Consider the following 22,092-nt stretch of genomic DNA (forward strand, 5'->3'; position numbering starts at 1 on the left):
AATGTGTATAATTGAAGTTATGTAATGCAGCTTTTCCTAGATTCCATTTCTTTCATTGTAATACGTATGTTTATTTTTTATTTTATTTTATTTTTTTTTTTGGTGAGGAAGATTCACTCTGAGCTAACATCTGTGCAAATCTTCCTCTATTTTGTAGTGGGATGTCACCACAGCATGGCTGCTGGCAAGTGGTGTAAGTCTGCACCTGTGAATTGAACCGGACTGCCAAAGTGGCGTGTGCCAGACTTAACCACTAGGCCATGGAGCCAGCCCCCAATATGTTTATTTTCATATTAGTATGAATTTAAGAGTGGTATTTATAATAGTAGTTTCATTAGTAATCTCCAGTGAGATATTCACTATTTCGTATATTATAATAAGAGACCAAATTCTTCTCACTTTGCTGAAAGAGATTTGCTTTTTAAAACATAATCTTCAGGGGCTGGCCCCATGGCCGAGTGGTTAAGTTTGCGTGCTCCACTTTGGCTTCCCGGGTTTGACAGTTTGGATTCTGGGTGTGGACCTACACACTGCTCATCAAGTCATGCTGTGGCAGCATCGCACATAGAAGAACTAGAATGACTTACAAATAGGATATACAACTATGTCTTGGGGCTTTGGGGAGAAAAAAAAACAAGGGATATTGGCAAGGGATGTTAGCTTGGAGCCAATCTTCCTCACAAATAAGCAAAAAATCCCTCTATAATCTTCAAATTTCTCATGAAGAAAAGTTATATCTGGAAAATTCATTATTTGAAATGAGAAATTTATACCAAATTCTTACTGAGATGAGGATAATTTATTTAGAAAAAATATCCTTTCTAGTTCAGAAGAGAATAAAAAGTGTTTTAAAAATGTGCAACAATGTAAATTTATGAGAAGTAATAAAAATAATATTTCGTATTTTTTGGGAAAAATGTTTTCTCTACTCTTTCTTTACTTATTTTCTAATCTGTGTTTTTTTCTTTTTTGTTTTTCCACAGGCACATTGGGAAGGCCTCACAGGCAGAATAACTTTCAACAAAACCAATGGCTTACGAACAGATTTTGATTTGGACGTGATCAGCCTCAAGGAGGAAGGTCTGGAAAAGGTACTTGAGGCATTCAGTTTCTTTACTTTAATTTTCCAATGAAACATATCCTAATGAAGAAATCAAGAAATATCCCCTGTCGTAGTCATGTTTTATTGCCATTTAACTTTATTGAGTAACTCTAAAAAACATATCTTCAATTTATTATATTGAGTATAATGATTGACAATTAGGACTCAAGGATAAAGGATGTCAAGAGAATTTAAGAATTTTATTTTCTCACCAAGTTTTTCTGATACTTTGTGTATAATCTTACTTATAATAGAATAGAATATATATTAATGATATAATCTTAATTAGCTGTAAGGTTTGATATAGTAATTAGAAAACATTTAGTTTAATATGCGTCTTTGTATATGCAGCTTACAATCACTTGTGCTTGCATAGACTATTCTACTTTGAAGCAGGCCATAGAAAAGGATTAAATACAGAAATCTGTTTCCACTATTGGTTCATCTTCAACAGAAATGTCTGAATTAATGTACACAAGTAAAGTAGGTATCAACATAAATGCAACACGTCACACTGGATCTATCTTACTTGATTCCATTTCAAGGGATTGAGGTAAAATATAGGCAAGGCTTATAGAATTTGGGTATATGCTTACTTTAAGAACATTTTAGTGTATGTTTGCTTGTATTTGTAATATACGCATTTAGATATTTTTCTGATAGAATCATTAAAAGTTACAAATTGAAAAGATATTTTGATAAGAACTTGAGAATAAATTCAATTTGACTGAGATAATATTGCTTTAAAGATAGTAAGCTATCTTATATTTCATCTAGCAATTGAACATGGAGCATTATTCATAGCAGGAAACTGAAGAAGCAAATTGAGTCAGAAGAAGGGGTCTTTTAGACTGAGAGATAACAGCATTTTTAAATACTGATTCAAATGATGCAGGAGAGAGAAAACACATATTTTTGATAATGTCACCAAAACAAGGAGAAGTACATCATGACCAACTGATGATGAAGCTGAGAGTGGCATTACCTCCTCCCACGGAGAATTTCTGAGAATTTCAGATTTTGCCTTTTGTCGAGATCATGCAAAGTAAGCAATCTTTTATAATAAACTGAAACCCAAATATTCATGAGGCAGTTACTTCCTAACTACTTTGCTTCCAAGATGAGAACATTAGTCTACACCCAAGACTGGAATTGGTAATGGTAGAGTTTAGTCAACTCTTAGGTTATTACTTTATTTTTTGGAAGTATCCAAGTCACTAGGATGAACTTCGACTATTGCTTATATTTCAACACACCAACATAAAAATGTGAGGCTTTTCCTATAGGCTCAATCCTGTCTTGGACTTAAAATAAAGAAAACGTTAGAGAAGCTTTCTCTAGCCTCTAATGTGGATTACGGAAAGACCGTGAATATAGTGGTTATCAAGTGATGATCTTCCATACTGATAAGCAAGGTACAACCATGTGAGTTATACATGTTGCCCTGATATTTCATAGGTATTTTTTATTCTTCTCTGAAATTTGAAAATTCGTTTTGATAGATTAATTATACACAGTCCTTATCCTTAAGGGCTTTTTTTTTTGAGGAAGATTGGCCCTGAGCTAACATCTGTGCCAATCTTTGTCTATTTTATGTGGGATGCTGCCACAGCATGGTTTGACAATCAGTGCTAGGTCTGTGCCCAGGATCTGAACCTGTGAACCCCAGGCCACCAAAGCAGAGCACATGAACTCAACCACTACACCACTGGGCCAGCCCCTCAAGGGGCTTTTTATGTAGCGGTCAGATAACACACATTTGTGAATAAATATGATGGAAATTGTTTCAAGTGTCAAAAGAATAATGAAAGAATTATTGTTTCGTAGAGATTGAGTCATTTCAGAAGAAGGTAACAATATAGGCAAAGACATAGCATAGTATTTAATTTGATCATAAAATAGAGATATGGTTAACAGATCAAGGACTAGATTCAGAAAGAATTGGGCTCAAATCTTTGTTCTGCCATTTACTATTTATGGACAAGTTTCTTAATCCTTCTAAAACACAGTGTCTTCAACTGTTTCATGGGGTAATAGCAATATTTGCCTTGTGAAGACTAATAAGTCTTGTTGGTTTTACTTTTATTTTTTCCTAAAAAGAATAGTTACCAATCCACAGATGGAAAGACAGAGTTCCTACCTTGATAGAGTTCACAGTTAGGAAGTTTCCATAGACTCAGGGGGTTTAAACCACAATTCGAGTTCTGTCATAACAACTGTATGAACTTCATCCTTCCACTCAACTTGTTTGTGTCAAATTCCTCATCTCAAAAAAAAAGTGGAGGGGACTGGCCTGGTGCCATAGTGGTTAAGTTCATGTGCTCCGCATTGGTGGCCTGGGGTTCATGAGTTTGGACTAAAACAGTTGATAAGAAGGAAGTCTGTGCTTCTGATGTTTACAATTGTGGAGCAGGAAGGAACCAACGATGTTTCTGGTGAACACAGAGAGGTGGTACATGTCCAGAAACTGAGCTTGGGACTGAAATGCTGCTGTGGACACAACTTTTCTACTTAGATAGTGCCCATAGATCAAAGTGAATCTTTTCCACTCTATTTTGCCAGGGACCTTGGTGGGAACCCAGCCCAGTTAGCCATGGTCCAAAAAGGTCACCAATACCACAACCACAACCAGCCATGTGTGTCCAATCAAGCTTTCGGGGGCATGGCAGTGCTTTCTCTGGAGCAGGGGAGAGGGAATAAGGGGAAAAAACAGTAAGTGACTTTGTCTACCTCAGGAAATAATAGGACAATTTCTTTCTTTAAGAGCCTGGTATTGAGTCCTAACAATAGGGAAAGGAAAATCAGAATAAGTGATTTTCCCAACTTGAATTCTTCTGGTCAGTTCAAAGACCTTATTGTATCTATGTTTGAAATATGTTTAGAGTCTGTCCTTTTCTCACCACATCTATTGCTGCACTCATAGCCAGGGGACCTTTCACTTGGACATCTACATTAGAGCCCCAATAAGGTTGTCTGTTCTGCTTCCTCTTGTAATTCATTCTCCAAACCACAGCAACCAGCCGGTGTCTTTAAAAGCAAATTGATCCCTTTCATTCCTCTATTTAAATGCTTCCATTTATTCCCATTGTATTTTGATTAAAATTCAAACATGATTTCTAACGTATTCCCTCCCTCTTCTCCTCAACTCTCACCAACCTCTCAGGTGTTTTTTATGCTCCAGGTACACAGCTTTTTTCATTTCCTCACAAATTTAAAGCTGTTATTGTTTTGGCGATAGAATTTTCCCAGTCTGGGATGCCCATCTCTATTCCCTTTCCCCTGGCTAACTCTTACTCATCCCGGGGGTCACAATTTAAATATTACTTCCTTAGACATGTGTCCCCTAAGTCTAGTCAAATGTAAGTTTCTCATAGTGCCCTGTACTTTTCCTTCCTGGCGCTTAACACAATGTGTAATTACGTATTTATGTGTACTTTTTTTTTTTTTAAAAAAAAGGCTGTGTCCCTAGCTAGAATACACATCCTGTTAGGTGGGGAAAAAGTGTCCCTTTTCCCACTATTTACATATTCAAGGCCTAACAAAGTGTCTGGCACAAAGTACATCCTCAAGAAATACTTATTGACTGTTGAATGAATGAAGGATCACTAAAGAGAATCATAAGAGGTACATCACGTAGTATGCTTACTTAAGTGTCTGATGCAAAGTTATTTCCCTGTAGCAGTTTTTGCTTTTTTCAGCTTTGCTCCATACCTACAGAGTGGCAACAGAGAAATCAAATAGTTAAGTGATCAGTGGGCTGAGGTTGTGGGTCAAGGCTTCAAGGAGTAAAGGATTTTAGAGTGCAGGAGAAGGCAGCAGTGAAGTCTGAGCTTACCAACATGCACATCGTACCAGTGGTGAATCTGGTCCCCTGCATGGTGCAAGTTAATGCTTTCTGATACTCCAATATTACATGAAAAAGTGGAAAAAATTATTTTATTTATAAATTTTCCCTTCTTATAAGTTTATGGTGTGGAAATAAACAAAGACCATTCAAACGAGAAGAAACAAGTTATTGTTCACAGTTTGCTGTAGCAAGGGAGTCAGCTCCTATCACTTACATTCAGTAGATGTAAAGCCAGACAGGGGAGTGGAAAAGCTTCATAGTGGAGAAAAGGGCAGGCCTCAGGTATGCATTGATTGGAGATTGTTGGCATGAGGAAACTGGAGGTGGGCCAATGAGAAGAGGGGCATCCTGGGTGATTGGTTTGAAGGGTGTATTTGACTTTCTCTGGTTGAGCCTGAGTTGGAAGGGTGACCAAAATAAGGGAAGCTGGAGTTTACTGAATGAATTTGGACTGTTTTGGGCAGATTGTTACAGAGGTTGTAGTTTGGCTTCCCAGGATCTTTGCTCTGGAGGTTCTGGGTTAAAGTTCTATTGTCATACATGGTCTGACTGTTGTCTATTTGCATATTCAATCTGTCAGTGGAATTATTGGAGTCATTTGGAAGGAGAGGGAAAAATAGAAAAAATGATAAAGGTCAAGGAAAATTGATTGGACTAGCTCCAGTGGCCTAGAGGTTAAGTTTGACGTGCTCTGCTTTGGTGGCCCTGGGCCCAGTTCCCTGGCACGGAACTACACCATTCATCTATCAGTGGCCATGCTGTGGTGGTGGCTCACATACAAAAAATGAGGAAGATTGGCAACAGATGCTAGCTCAGAGCAAATCTTCCTCAGAAAAATAAAAACAAAAGGAAAAAAGAAAAATTGGGTAAACAAAAATGTCTTCATAACTGCCAATAAAATGAGTTTTATAAGTTTTGTTTTGTTTTTAGAATGTGTAAGTAAGATGTGGTTTACCATTGGAAATGGGTTAACTTTACTTACCTAATCCTCTGAAGCTTAGCTTCATGATTAGGAAAGACCATCTTCAGATGGAACAAAACACAAGAATAATAGCACAACATGTTAGGAAATATTCAGAAGGGTCTTAGATTATAACTTCAAAAGGATTCTGTTTAGACCAAAAACAGTTGGAAGGGTTTCCCACAAAGTAGTTTTGAATAGTGTATTTCCTTTGCAAGATGAGCTGTCTAGAAGCCGTTACTGGGAAAATAACCACTTATGCTAAAAAAAGAATTTCTTGTAAGAAACTATAATGCAATAATAAAATCACTTAATATTTGCTTCTAAGTAGAGGTGTTAAACCAAAATCATTCTTGTTTACCTCTCCTGTCCTGTCTCTAGCATCACAGTTTGCTATCTGTTCTGGTTATTTTGCTGATATTCTCTTGAATGGGATATTTATATTAAAATAGATCTTGGAGAATAGAATTCTCTTTCTCCCCAAATGAAAGGGTCTAATAAATCTTTATTAAGATTGGCTTGTATATTAATATTATATTAATTTTGAAAAAACCTAAGGATTAAACTAATACATTTCTCTGGCCAGAGATGGTGCTAAGGGGCCTTGAAGTGTTTAGGACTATGAACAATTACACCATGTGTTTTCCCCAGGATGCTTGTTTGATAAAAAAAAAAAAAAAAGGCTCCTAATTTGTACATCCTCAGAGACAATCTTGAGAAAACATCTGCAAAAAGCCATCTTATCGAATATATGTTTGCAATTTCTGCAAAGTTAAGAATTCATATAAATAACAGAAGGCAACATAGTCCATATTTGCAAACCTTCAAAAAGTTTAAATTTGTCATATTTCACATTCAAGTGAAGCTTCATTTCAACTTTTAACATCTTTACTTCCTGAATATTCTCTGCTTGCATTTGTACCCACTAGGACAAAAGCTGGTATCAGTAATCTCTAGGCTTCTTGATGGAAACTCAAATATTTTGATAATATTTGGAGAGGATGAGAATTAGTAGTTCCTGCCTGAGTTTACAGGCATCTATATTCCAAGATCAGAACAAGTTTCAAAGTGCTTTTTGAAGAATTTTTTTGTGGAGTTTTTTGTTAAGAAAAAGTGGTAATTTCTTTAGAGATCTTTACTATTGACATTTCTCTTGCCTGTAGAATCCTGTATTCATTAACTCCCTATGAAAAGAGTCTGGAATTTATAGACTGCAAAATTTATCTAAATCTGAAAATCCACACTAGATAGGTGAGAGCTATTTCTTTGATAGATTTCTAGATACCTGACACATACCAGTTTTTATCTTCCTCTCTTTGATGGCATTTGATACCATACCCTAGTCCCCATGGCAACAATGACCCCCAACTTTCCCAGGAACTGACATTTCTTTTGCCTCCCTGTAGGAAAGCAATGCTAATGGTGATGTTGACTAGAAAGCTTTAAGCCAGTCAGAAATGTGTTATTTACTACTTAAAAAGAAAAATATGCTTCGTGGGCAGGATCCAAGCCTACTGTCTTTCTTTGAAGATGTTAACCATTTAATTTGTTTAACTCTTATATAGAATTCATTATTTGCCTTGTCTCACAACTGTACTGACATTTTTTGGTTGTGTGTCAGTATGTTTATAGTTATTGTTTAGCTTGATAACTTTTAACCTTCAGGATGGTAAAATATACAAGAAAACTATTTACAGTTGATGTTTATGTTTAGAAGTCAATAGGGTTACCTTATTTGAGGGCACATAATTTCTTATTTTGGCCCCTCAGAGAATACCAAATATTGACATTTTTCTTTTAACTACTGAATTTGAATTAAACATGTATACTAATCGAAATTGTAGTGCATTGGTTTGATGTCAAAGTAATCTCTGAACTGCATTTTTATCCTTGGAAAAATTGCCCTTAATTGAGTGTTATCACATTGTTATATTTGAGGACAGTTAATTCATTGATTCAAATTTTATTTAAAAAAATCAAAACTACCACCTGTCTCTTAATGCTTAATTATGTTTTAGCCTTGACTTTGCCCTGGACAAAAATAAAAATCCTAAAGGTGAAAGATCTATGTTTAGATTAGTCATCCCTTTCTGTGAGATAATTATACATGTATTGATTTATTGTCCTCTTATGAACACTGTAGTTCTCAAATGGTGAAATTCCAGACCCTGTGGAAACTGGTGGAAAGACAGTTTTAGGAAAATGATTAACTAGGTGTTCTTTGCACTGTCCTCATAGGCCAAATCTTATGTATGAAGTGGCCCAGTTCCCAGGTAATTGTTCTTTGCTCCTGTCAGGGAGCACAAAGATGTTTCTATAAAATGTTTCATGTTTATCTTTGAGAGCTCAGGTGCCAGTTCTTTTTTAAGTGATCTCTTGTTAGTACTTAGCCCAATGGAAGTACATTACTATTAATTATTATTAGACAGTACTATTGGAGAGTAATGCAAGTAACTATCTCTACTTTTCATTTAAAAGTTCAACATTAGAAGAGGTGAAGTAAATGAGGAAAAAAAAACTCTAATTTGCCTGAAACACTTAGCAAGAAAACCAGTGTTGAAAAAATCCTGTCCCCACTATTCCATGCACCATATAGGCTTGAGAAACCTGAGTTTGCAAATTACCCAGAAAGAATGGGCACATTAGTTAATAGAGAACTATACAGTCCATCAGTGTGTATTCAATCAATTGGAGAGAATATTTATCTCCTAAATATAAATTAGCATTTAATATCAATACCTTCCTTATGCTCTCCACTTCTCAATAACCTCAAACAGTCCTATTAGGGATGTCCTTTCTTCTGAAAGGAATGGTAAATGTACTTCAACGCAAACTATACTTTATAGGTCATGTTGTTGGAGGCAACTAATTATTGGGAAGAATTGTTTTTAAAGCAAACATTTTATGATAGATGTTCTATATTGTGCTAAGACCGTTTTAAACATAATGTACACTGTGGTGTCTCATGATCACCACAAAGGCCTTCTTTGGAAAAGTACCACTTATGCTCTTTGCTCAAGGCAAACATATTTGTCTGACATTAAGTTAAAACAGTGTGTAATCAGAGAATTCCTTTTCTTTTTTACATCGTTCTGTAGTGAAAAACTACACTGTTTTTTTTCATCCCCCAACATCCATGATTGGATTGTTAGTAAATGTCAATAAGACAATATAAATAGAATTTTGATAGATTCTATTGTGTCAACTATTTTTTTTGGTGGAGAATTTACGTTAAATAATGTCTTAACTTTAAATGAGCTTGACTTTATTTTTAACTAATATTGTTAAACCTAGCCGGGAATACTTATTTTGCTCCTACTTGAGAAAGTTCCTGGTGTACTTGTTAAACAGATTATTACTGCAAATTCCATCGAGAATAAGAAACATGTCCCACTGATTCTGCTTACATGAAACAGTGCTAATATATGTCTTTAGAAGAAACTGTAAGATGCTAGTTACAGAGGAGGTAAACAATTATGTAGCTCAGGGGAGGGAGGAAAAACATCCTTTGGACATAAAGGAGTAATATAAGTTGACAAACAAAGGAAATTTATACTGAGAAAACTGTCAAAAACAAAGATAAACAAATAAAGTGTCAGTTAATTAAGGGCATACTTAAATAATTTAAAAATCACTCTGAAAACAAATGTTCTTTTCTAAACGAAAAAATAAAACAAAGAAACCAAAGAGAAAGTATGGTTACCAAATAAAATTGTATGAAGAATTTAAACATTCCTGAGAAATATGTAAAATAAAGCATAGAATATTTATATAAAATTCTTATAAAATATTTATATTAACATATATAAAATATAGCTCAGGAAAAATGCAAATAAATAACAAAGTTGTGTGGCATAATACTCCCATAAGTTAAGTTTGATATTAAGATAGAGCTTGAACAAAACATGAGGAACAAAGCAGAGAAAGCAAAACATGTAGATGTAGAAGAATAGACACGTAATATATATTCAATATTTTCCAAATGAGTGAATGAATAGATTTGGAAAGTTAAGAACTTAAAAAGACCTGACATTTTCATCATGCAGTAATTCCTTCACTTATTCCATTCATTCATTCAATAAATATTCATTGGATATTTATTATCTATAATCAAAGTGGTAACGTCCTTCCCTCAAGGCACTTAGAGTCTAACATAGGAGGATAAGATAAATCAAAATGAAAATAATTTTAATTCCAAGCAAAACATAACCTGCGTTTGAGACAAAGAAGAGAGCATATTTATTTCTTCATTTAACCTATATTCTGAGCCCTCACATAGAAAGCCCCTAGTATGTCCTACATTCAAAGGCCTTGGGATAAAAGGATGAGTAAGCCAGGCTCCATCCTCAGGGGATTTGAGTTTTAACTAGAGAAGGTTAAGGAAAGAATGACAATGGAAATGTAGGGTGATACATGTTGGGGGCATATATGTGTTGTTCTGTCATTGCTACACAGAAGAGGGAACTGCTTTTCTCAAATTTTGAATCAATGATCAAGACACATATGTGAGGTAGTGAAAGGGGAAATGATATTCCATATAAAGAGTATAACATTTACAGAAGACATGACAACGTGAGTAATTCAGGAAAATTACAAATGCAATAAAATTCACCTTCAGAAAATGGAGAAATGAGTTATATTTCTGGCAAATATAATTTGGAAAGAACCATACTCTCTCCCTCTTTCTCTTTCTCTCCTGATTGAGATTTAAAACTTCCAAATAGAGAATACTAGAAGGCTTCAAGGAAAAAATGTTTACCAGCAAAGAAACAAATATTAGGCTGCCTTAGCCTTTTCAGCAAGATTAAATATTAGAAAACCTGAATAAGACTTACAGAGCTCTTAAGGAAGAAGGTTATGACATGATGTCTTTATTTAGCCAAGTGTTCTTTGTATAGGAATGCAACAAAAATATTGCCAAAACTGCAAACAGAAAGAAGCATGTCACTTAGTTATCCTTTACAAATAAATCAAGTCTTGTCGAAGAACAATGATAAATGAAAAGCAAACAGTCAACAAAGAGGTACCTCTGGCTAGAAATCCTAATAAACATCAAAAGCAGGTAAAGTATGCAGAGAAAAGGTTTTGAATAATTGTCTTAAAGATTATATCAAAAATTCTATTTTTTTCCCTGGAGAGAGATGATCTATAATATACAAAGCAAAAGAAACACAGAGGCAGTGTTCAAAACCCCAGATTAAATTAGCTAAAAATATGAATCAATATGCATAGTAGCAGAATGGACCAAAGCAGTGAATTTTCATAGAATAAATGTCATTTTAATTTTTATGATTCAATATTGGTTTTAGAATGATTGTAAAAGTTTAAACAAAAATCTGCAGTACCCATTAGTATTCTTAAAACTTGGTTATCTCTCAAATTACCGTAGGGAAAATTGTCTACGAAAAAATTCAGAGGTAGAAAAAGAATAGAGAAAAGCAGATAATATGAAAGGAGCAGAGCTAAAAATAAGATTCAGGGGGACAAAAGATAGGACATTAAAAAAAATCCACTGATGAGCTGCTCACAGAGAAATCCATAAAATGAGAACTATGTTAAAAGCGAAAGCGTAGAAAATGACTTATCAGCAAATGCACATACACAAATAATAAAAGCAAGGTAAGCGTGAATAATATTAGATACTGGATGTGTAGGTGAAAAGAATTAACTGGAATAAAAAGTTATTTTTATGTAATAAGACATACTTTCTATAAATAAAGGCAACTGTCATAAACTATTATAATATCCTTTGATTATGTTAAGTCAAACTATTAAAAATAAAAGATGAATTTTTAGAAAGACAGTTGTATTATGGGAACTACCATGAATTGTCAGGGAGAAGATAAGTACAGCAGTTGTTTTGGAAAGCTATGAGGCAAGATGTACTAACAGTCTTAACTCATATTATTTGGGATCAGTAATTCTAATTCTAGGAATCTATTTTTAAAATAATAAAACACATAAGCAAATATTTATAAATAGCTGTTTACTAAAGCCTTACTTATAGCAATGATGGTTAAATCATGCTATGTTCATTTTATATAGTCATTACAATTATGAATTTGATCGGGGCTGGCCTGGTGGCGCAGCAGTTAAGTGGGCATGTTCCGCTTTGGCGGCCCATGGTTTGCCAGTTCGAATCCTGGGTGTGGACATGGCACTGCTTGGCAAGACATGCTGTGGTAGGCGTCCCACATATAAAATAGAGGAAGATGGGCATGGATGTTAGCTCAAGGCCAGTCTTCCTCAGCAAAAAGAGGAGGATTGGTGGATGTTAGCTCAGGGCTAGTCTTCCTCAAAAAAAAAAATTATGAATTTGATCAATTTTTGATGCCAGGAGAAAAAGCTCATAATAGTGTACAAATAGGATATATTTGATAATTGATGTAATAATTATAGCTTTCTTATGAACACATTATCTTGACTTTTTCATTTAATCCTCATAATAGCTCTATGTGACTCTGGATTCAAAGTTTAAATTGATGTTCTCTTTTATATGTTTTGCGTATTTTATAATTCAACAACTATAAATATGCATTCTGTTTATGACAAGAAGAGCAAATTTATTTTAAGAACCATTGAGAACATTAAATAAGATAAAAAGGCATAATGCCATAATTTTCTATAGTTCTTTATGGTTTTTAAAGTACTTTCACATTACTTACTTAATTTGATCCTTATAATTAGGGTGATTTTATAATTTATTATCCAAACCATGACATTTTTAATTGTACAAGAGGGTGCTATTAATATTTATACCAGGAAGACAACTGTAAACTTGAAGTGTCCAAATAAACCAAGATCTAGACCCACTCTACTAGAAACGTCTCTGTGAGGTCAGTGGTGCTTCGATACCTTTATTCCATTTTAGAACTTACAAAAGTACTTAAAAGACCTGATTAAATCATATAATCAAAGAATAGTGGTTCTGAAAATAGATTAGAAGTAAAAAGATTGTCTTGACTTAGTCCATGGTTCTTTTGATTAAAACAAAGCCAAAATTAAAAAAAAAAAACCCTGGTGACAATTTCCTCAATTAGAAAGTTTTGAATAGTACAGTCCCAAGAGGTTTAAAATCTAGGAATCACACAATGTTTTATTTGATTACAATTCAATGCCACTGAAATTTTTGAAACTTTGTAATATTCTGCTAAGAAACCTGAGATTTGCAAAATAGGATACCTAATATATGTGATTACAGGAAATTATAGATTCATATACTATGAGCCAGAACTCTTCCATCCAAGTCATACGAGAAAAGCAACTGACAGAGAATGAATCTAGATTAACATGTTTAGATGAATGAACATCTAGCTAAATTATTTTTTATAAAAGTAATTATGGAGGACAATGGTAAGCGAAATGGGTAATAGTGATTTGATTAGAAAGTTGAAAAATTTACTGAGCAAGCTTGAGAGTTCATGATCAAGCATTAGGCAGACAACAGTGGGCAAATGATGTTTGCCAAGGCTTTGGTTGGTAGAATTACATGTCTGAAAAGTCCAGCTATTTAGCCAATGGTGAAAAAAGAGAGGAAAGAAAATCTAAGGGAACAAATGTGTAATAGGTATTAATTATAGACCAGGGGCAGTCACTGCAAAATATGACCTGCAGATGTTTTATTTAGCCAACAGAGCGGTTTTTTAATGCTTTTGAATTTGAAACACTTTAGGCAGGTCAGCAGGCATTCCAGGTTTGCATCCCCTCTGTCCTTCTCCACCCGGGTCCCCAGCAGGGTCTCTACTAGCTCTGGAGAGGCCTAACTGGGAACTTGTAAAAAGCTCCTTTTTGGGAACATGCAGCCCAAGGCACACAACTCTGTGAACAGAGCAGAGTTGGGATTGTGGCTCCTACTTACTACTCTGCCATGAGATTTTGTGAGATTTAAAAACTGCACACCCTTGCCTGGGAAATTCTTACTACTGTCGTATGACCTACCATTTTGCATGTTGATGTTACCTACCTGGTCCCCAAATGTCTTGCATTATTGACCCTGAATTACAATTAGACGTCTTTATGACATTATGGTATCATAATCTAAACTAAAGAAATTTAATTGGCCAGTAGATAATTTACTTTGGAAACGATGCTGAATCAATATTTTCTTTCTTTCTTTTTGAGGAAGATTAGCCCTGCGCTAACATCTGCCACCAATCCTCCTCTTTTTGCTGAGGAAGATTGGCCCTGAGCTAACATCTGTGCCTTTCTTCCTCTGTTTTATGTGGGACACCCACCACAGCACAGCTTGACAAGTCGTGCATAGGTCTGCACCCGGGATCCGAACTAGAGAACCCTGGGCTGCCGAAGCAGAATGTGCGAACTTAACCACTGGGCCACTGGGCTGGCCCACCTGAATCAATATTTTCTTTCTCACTGTATTATTTGACTTTTTCCTTTATTGATACAAACATCAGAAATATTTAGTTTTTAATGGCAAGAGGAAAATTAACTTCATGTGAAAAATATAGCTAGAGTTTTTTTTTAGACATCACTAAAAAAAAGTGAATATTGAGTACCTATTATAGTTATATATATTCTTGAAAAAATACATTAGGGTTTACACTTATATCCAACTATTAGAATGACATATCTATTCTTCTTATGAATAACAAAAGTCACTGTTTCTACTTTTGTGTTTCTTTATTTAAAGGAAAATGGATATCTTAAGAGGTTGCTAGGAAAGTTATGCAAATGAAAAAAGGTAGTAAAAAGAGTAAATATGCTGGAATATAAGGAAAATAAAAGTATCATAATATTTAATTTCCATGAGATTATGCTGATGAGACCCTTATTAGCATATTAGGTAGACCAGGGCAAATATTGCCTGCTAAATCAATGCCACTTTAAAAATAATTTAATTTAGAGGCCAGCCTGGTGGCGCAGCAGTTAAGTTTGCACGTTCTGCTTCGGTGGCCCGGGGTTTGGCGTTTCAGATCCCAGGTGTGGACAGGGCACTGCTTGGCAAGCCATGCTGTGGCAGGCATCCCGCATATAAAGTAGAGGAAGATGGGCGCAGATGTTAGCTCAGGGCCATTCTTCCTCACCAAAAAGAGGGGGATTGGCAGCAGATGTTAGCTCAGGGCTAATCTTCCTCAAAAAAAAAATTAATTTATATACAAAGTTTTATTCTAAATATAAATTGATAATTGGTAGTTTTTCTTTCCTTTGAGGAAAATAAGTTGGGCAATTGGCTAGGAGGGTAAGGAAAACTTATTTCACCATCGATAACTTCCAGCTTTGAGAGAGTGGGGAAAAGAACTACTGACTTAGCATCTCCTTTTACCTCTGTTCCCCTTTGGCGGTGACCATTGTTATATGACAGTGCAATGGTGCAGGTGCATGTAACCCACTCGATCTGTGAAGTTAGTGGCATCCTGTGCTTATATGTGTCTCCCAGAGGCGTCTCTGTGTCATCCCGCAGGCTGTGTTCAGTGGATATAAAATGTCTGCACGCTGCGAGTATATGGCCTACTCTATCAGAGGATATTAGTTAAATTAAAACACATGTTAAATAGAATATAGGTGCAAGTATTGAAATGAGTTATCCAGATGAGATTGTGCTGTAATCTCCTTTACTCAGAGTGTTTTAAAACCTGCAAAGGTATATTTTAAAAGCTCCCAAGGTAATTCGAGATATGAGTTTGCCCTACTCGAGGTTATGCAGAATACCAATCAATGGCCTTGTTAAGCCTGCCTTTACCTGTTAATTTACCCTGGATCCTCAGGTTTTGCTCTGTCTCTTAGCTTTGTCCGTATAACATGGCATGTTATCTTTATAATGAGAGGATGAAATAGATCCATTAGAGTAAGAGACATGTGCTGTTAATGAGTTTCCAGCCAGCTATCAAGGTATCATCAAATGTGGTTTATCTTGGTGAATGAAAGTTTGAATAGAGAATTAAGCTCCCACACTGACTGTTGAAGTGCAGTGGATCATTTTGTTATTTAATGTCACACTTCACTGGACACACTTCACAGAGCAGTGAATCATGCTTAAAACAAGCAGCCTTTACTTTAAGGACAGCAGATAATGCAGCAGAGGTGAATAATAAGTGTTAGCAGTCTTAACTTTCTCTTGCAATTCTCTCTCCCAGGTGCCTGATGGGCAATTTACAAAGTACATATGCTCTTTTATAGATTGGAACTTGGGATCCGGCCAGTGGCCTGAATATGACAGAAAGTCAAAAGGGAAAGCCAGCCAACATCACAGATTCCTTATCCAATCGTTCTTTGATTGTTACCACCATTTTGGTAGGTATTTGTTTTTCCGTTCTTTTTGGATAACTGTAGAAATAAAGACGGAAGTGGTTGGGGAAGGACATTATAATTGAAGCAGTAATGAACAAAATGTAATGCATTTTACAGTTACTTAGCAATTACTGTCTAACAGATGAGTCAATGTTAATTTAGTCACAGTTTTATTCTGTTAGTCTTCAATGATGGAAATTGTATTAATGTTTGGGCTGCTTATGTTGACTAATAATACAGCTTCATATATTACTGAAAATCTTTACAATTCCTGCGAAACTAGTTGCTATTGAAGAATTGCCGATGTTAAGATTTGAAAAATGCGTGAGCATGCAGCTGTATAAATATAGTTATGTGACGAGCCTCATGTGAACTGTGCTTCCGCTTTTGTCTCCTGAAAATATATTCCAGAGGGCATGCCATTCATTTTTCTGGATTTTTTTCTATTATAATTCTATTTTAACCTTGCTTTCAATTTAATTGTTTTCATCATGGAGAATCACTTTTACTTTACTAATCTCCCTAATGAAATCAAATGACAAGTGCTTTTTTAAGCCAGAAATATTTTCACGCCAACAGAATTAAATTAATACTGATAAGCTAGATATTTTTACCCCTCTTGTAATTACATATTTTAATTAGATCACACAGTAATGTTCACTTCTGCCTACTATGCCTTTTGCAAATAGGAATTTTAATTTTAGTATAAGCAAGGAGCTCTTATATTATTTAGTCGGTACTTTCTACCTATAGAATAAGCTTATCAATGGTAGTTCTTATGTCTCCCCGGGTAGTCAATAAAAATGTAAGGTTAATGTCCAGAACAAACCACCACACAGTTTCAGCATTTATGTAATTTCTACATTTGATCTATGGTGGCAAATCAAGCTGGGAGGAATTCATAATCTTCTCCTTTTAGTAACAGCAACGGATGTCAGATCTCTAGGCATGTCAAAGTAAAATAACTTTGGTTACAGACTCTTGATAGTGAAGCAAAGCTGGTAATCATGAAATGATGGTGATGAAAGCTCATGAAGTCTTTTAAACACTCCCTTTCTAAGAACCTCAGTGAATACTTGATTCCTTATCCATCATATTCAAACTTTTTAGGTCCTTTTTAACTTAATTTTATATCTCCCTCTCTTTTCAAAGATAACTGTCATACTCACCAATCCACCATCCCTGGTTTTCAGATGGAATATTCTCACAGGATGCTAGTGCATCCTTTTTCTGCTGGTGTGTCCTGGATTTCATTACTGCCTGCTAGGACTATTGCAGTAGCCACGTAACTGTCCCTCATACCAACAGCGTTCCTGTTTGCAATGCACCCAACCCTCCACTGTAAAGATCTACTTCTGTCATTTTCCTGCTTCCTTGCTTACAAATCTTTAGTGAATCCTTACGGACCTTTAAAAAGGCCCCCAAATTTTGACCCTGATGTTCAAAGCCTTCTACAGTCTTGTCTTTTCCTACCTTTCTATCTTTATTTCCCATTATTACTCCCTTTCCAGAACCCTGTGTTTTAATTGAACTGGAATAAGCAGTTACCCTATTATTGTGATTATGTCAACCCTGTTCCCTTTGTCTGCACCATGTTTCTCTCCATTTCTGAGATATTATAGTACCCGTCAGTACTTTATATTATTTAGAATTAATATTATACTGTCCTTTACTTCGCATGTGCAGTATTTCTCCCAACATCACTGAACATTTCTTGGAGGAACAAGATCTGACTGTGTCTCCTGTTTTTACACCATGTGTGCCTCTACAATGCCCGCAGAGTAGAGAGTGCTGTGCAGGGGACATCTGTAGTCTTCAGCAATTGGCCCCCATACTTCTTTCAGTGTTCTCCTTGATCCAGCCAAACTCCCAAATGCATCACTTATTTTAGACTCTAAATCTTTGCTCAGTTCTTTATGTTCCCCTGTGAAAAATCCTCTTCATCCTTCCAGACCTGTCTCAAAAGACACCCACTCCATGAAATGGTCTGATCTCTCCATGTTGTGTGTACGTGTGTTTGTGAGTGTGCCTGGGTGTGGGGGGTACAGTTTATGTGTCATAATACTCTATTGTGGCACTTACCATGCATTGCTTTTTTAGTTTAGAAAATTTGTGTATATCTGTGACTCCATTTAACATGAATCTCTTCAAGGCCAATGATCAAATTTTATACTTTTTTGATCTCTCAATGTCAGAGAAAAGTGTCTTAGGCATGGCAAGCACTCAACAAATATTTGTTAAATTAAATTAAATAAATGGTATTTAACTAAATGGAAAATTGGAGGTAGTATGCACCTTTCAAATGACTATGTTTAAATATTTTTCAAGTGTGCAGGTTATTGCAAACTTCTTGTTCAAACAAAGTGGATGATTAAGACTACCCATATCATTTCTCAGTCTTCTTAATTACTCAGGGTTGTTTTTTCCAAAGTTTTTTTTTTTTTTTTTTTTTTGAGGAAGGCTAGCCCTGAGCTAACTGCTGCCCATCCTCCTCTTTTTCTGAGGAAGACTGGCCCTGAGCTAACATCCATGACCATCTTCCTCTACTTTATATGTGGGACGCCTACCACAGCATGGCGTTTGCCAAGTGGTGCCATGTCCACAACTGGGATGCGAACTGGCAAACCCCGGGCTGCTGAGAAGCAGAACGTGCGAACTTAACTGCTATGCCACCGGGCCAGCCCCTCTGCATTGTTTTATAAAAAATATCTGATGTTTTTCTCAATAATAAACAATTTTGTATCTATAGATAAACATGTAGTATTTAATCTTAACATCTTATCAGAGCCAATCATAAAGCTTTTAAAAACGTACTGCTATACAAAATTAATTCCATACCTTTGAAACAGTATTTTTGAGCTTTGGACCTTGGACATCTTCATCTTTTTAAGTTCCCCAGATCTTTCTGATCTATAATGATGATTGAGAACTACTTCTCAGATCATTGCTCTATATAACTTAGGTGTAAGGTCAACTGTGGAACATACTCAAAGCTCACATTTTAATAAATAGTTTACTTTATATTCTAGAGTATGTCACTCTACTGGTTTCTAAGAGATACTGATATTTATTAAAAGGAAAGGCACTTTGTTTTTATATCACTTAGTTAAAAAAATTATTTTTCTGAGTACTCTGATCACAAAGTACCCCCAATCAAGAAAAGAATAGATTTGAAGAGATAATTTACCTTATCTATGGAAGTCTTATGCTTGATGTAATTTATTGGTGTTTAAGTCATATTTCATAAGGCAGTTATGATCATTTGATTTATGTTATGATTATTTTGTGCTTTTCTCTCTTGGAAAATGTCAGAGGAGATTCTGGCTGTGCTGTGAATAATGACATCTCCACAAAGAGAAATTCGCTTCTTCTTGTTCAACATTTTTATTATGTGTCTTAAAAAAAACTAGTGAGGTTTTCTAGAATTCACTTGATTATGCTAATCATAATCAGGTCCATTTCTCTTGAATTTTATGCATTCATTTATTTTTATTCATTTATTTTTTTATTTAACAAATATGTACTGAATAATGGTGAAATTGAACTAAAAGCTGTATTTGATGAATACAATAGACATGGTCTCCTGCCCTCATGAAGCTCAGAAAATGGTAAGGATTCATATAGAGGATTACACACGCACACACACACACACACACACTGCACCTTGTGATTAGGATATAAGAAAAAGATAAATGGTTGATATCTTTTACAGGTTGATCCTGAGTTATACTGGAGGTCAAGAGTGGAAGGATTAGTCCGATTAGGCCTCACTGCAGAGGAATAGCCAGATGAGACCTGAAGTTTGAGAAGGAATTAGCAAGCTAAAGAAAGGGGAAAGGAGAATTCTTGGCAGAGAGAACAGCATATGCAAGGGCCCTGAAGCAGGAAAGATCTTGGAAAATTTGCAAAATTGAAAGAAGACTATGATGGTGGCTGGTGCTTTGGTTTGCTTCTCAGCTTCATCACATATGATTATATGAAGACGGTTCATTACAAAAAATGCTAGGACATTTTTTGCATGTCTACTATGTGCTAGACATTGTTCAAAGCATTACTCATGGATTTACTCATTTAATTGTCATAATAACCTTTCGAGATAGATACTATTATTAATTCTATTTTACAGGTGAGGAAACTGGGTGTCCAAATTTCCTAAGTAACCTACTCGTGATCACAGAGCTAAAAGTAGAGTATCAGAGTTTCAACCAATCTCTGTAGCCAACTTGAACAACTGATACTATACAACGAGAGCTCCACTGGCTCATTATGGAAAAGTCTAGCAACTATAGTTTGTGACCAAAATAGCATCCTGTTTGAGAATTGTTTACCTAAAACAATGTGTCTCATCCAGAAATCCCACATATGCCATGATGAGTGTGTCCCCAGACGTCTAGACATTCCCGTCAACAGAGGCCAAGATTCAGGCTACTCTTGCCTGGATGTCTTGAGCCTCTTGTTTCTCTCCTCTCTTCATTTAGCACTCAGTTTTCTTTCAGCTTCTTTAATCCATAATCTCAGATTTTCCTGGGCAATCAAAATAGCATTGGGGCTTCTCTCATTCTCTGTTTAGAATTGAGATTAAGCATCTTGTTTACAAATGTCTTTTACTCCCCATCAACAACACAACCTATGCCCAATGCACTACATGAGTGCAGCGTATGGTTATATCATAGGATGGATTCATTTTAGAAAGCCTTAAACAATTTTTTAAATGTTTAGATTCTTTTTAGTTTTGATTTAAGATTCATGGTATCATGCAATTTGGAAATTTACGTAATTTCACCTGAAGGTCTAGACCCAAAACTCAGTTCTGCTTATGCCGTCTCCTTAACATTCCTCACGTTACCTCTCTGGTCTTTGAATTTCAAGTTCAATTGTTATTAAAATTCCCTTGCTTCTTGTGTTTATCATTATTAATGGAACTAAAAATAGCAACTTTAGAATCATGTTTTCATTTATGATGATTTTGCTTATTACATAAAAATTCCTAATTGCCAAAAATACTAATTCGAATGAGATGTAGAAGAATAACGTGTGCTGTATCTTCAGTTTATACCTTCATCCTGTTGTCCTTACTGCTGTGGATTCACTAACTAGAGGCAGGATCAAATGACCGAATACTTGAGTTCGTATGGGAATTGCTTATTTTCCCTCTGTGTTCTTGGTTTTCAATAGATTTTTTTCAGGCCTAAGTGTGTTGAGTGCTTCCCACTGTGCTGCTTCTGTATAATAATTGATTTTTGTCTATCAAAAGATTACTAGCACTTAAAGGCCAACTACGTGTTCTTTCTCTTGGCAACTAATACCATTTTAGTGTGCAAATGGCTACGAATTTGTTTACTTTTTCACAAAAGGCACTCTTAAGGAGGTTCTTTCTTCCGCATTGCTCAATGAATTTAACAAATGTGCTTGCATCTGCAACTTAGTCTTATTTTTTAATTTTTCTAGCACTTCCTGGAAGGTTACGTATTGCACTATTGAGTTTACTTGCTTAGGCTTGTAAAGCTTTATTGTCTCAGCTCACAGATTTAGAAGGCTTATCTGGGAGCAAAGTCTCAAGGACAATGGAAAGAATCACAGTACAAAAGGGAAGACTGACTGAATCATCCTCTAAATCGTTCTGAAGCTTCTCTCATAATATCAACAAAAGCAGATTTCTAGGGGTTCAAATCTGCCACTGCAATAAGTTTTCCTCTGATTCTTCTCTTTCCATTGTCACAGAAGGACTGTCAAACTCAGAGTTCTTCTTAGAGAGTTGTTAGCATTTGGGCTTGGAAAACCAGACTCTGCAGCTTCACAAAGAAAAAAAGACTTTCATTCTTAGTAACCCGTACATCATTTCTAAGCAGTTTTGAACATGTATTCTGGAAATATTAAGATCAAAACCCCTTAAGGAAGATATAGTAGACAGACATGTATAAGTACTACTTGAGT

General features: G+C 35.4%; 1 protein-coding gene across 7 annotated transcripts in view; it reads left to right on the forward strand.

Annotated features, from left to right (window-relative positions):
- GRIK2 (glutamate ionotropic receptor kainate type subunit 2) overlaps window positions 1–22,092 on the forward strand; it is a 632,212-nt gene that overhangs the window by 373,463 nt on the left and 236,657 nt on the right. For all 7 annotated transcript variants that reach the window (XR_011522008.1, XR_011522007.1, XM_070556749.1 and 4 more), the window contains exons 9-10: window positions 984–1,091; window positions 16,048–16,161. Coding sequence is in view for 5 of the 7 variants with exons in the window: in XM_070556749.1 (XP_070412850.1) it covers window positions 984–1,091; window positions 16,048–16,161 (222 nt within the window). In the remaining 2 variants the exon portion in view is untranslated. The remainder of the gene's footprint in view (window positions 1–983; window positions 1,092–16,047; window positions 16,162–22,092) is intronic.

This window comes from Equus przewalskii, chromosome 9 (genome assembly GCF_037783145.1).
Source record: "Equus przewalskii isolate Varuska chromosome 9, EquPr2, whole genome shotgun sequence".
Classification (NCBI taxonomy): domain Eukaryota; kingdom Metazoa; phylum Chordata; class Mammalia; order Perissodactyla; family Equidae; genus Equus; species Equus przewalskii.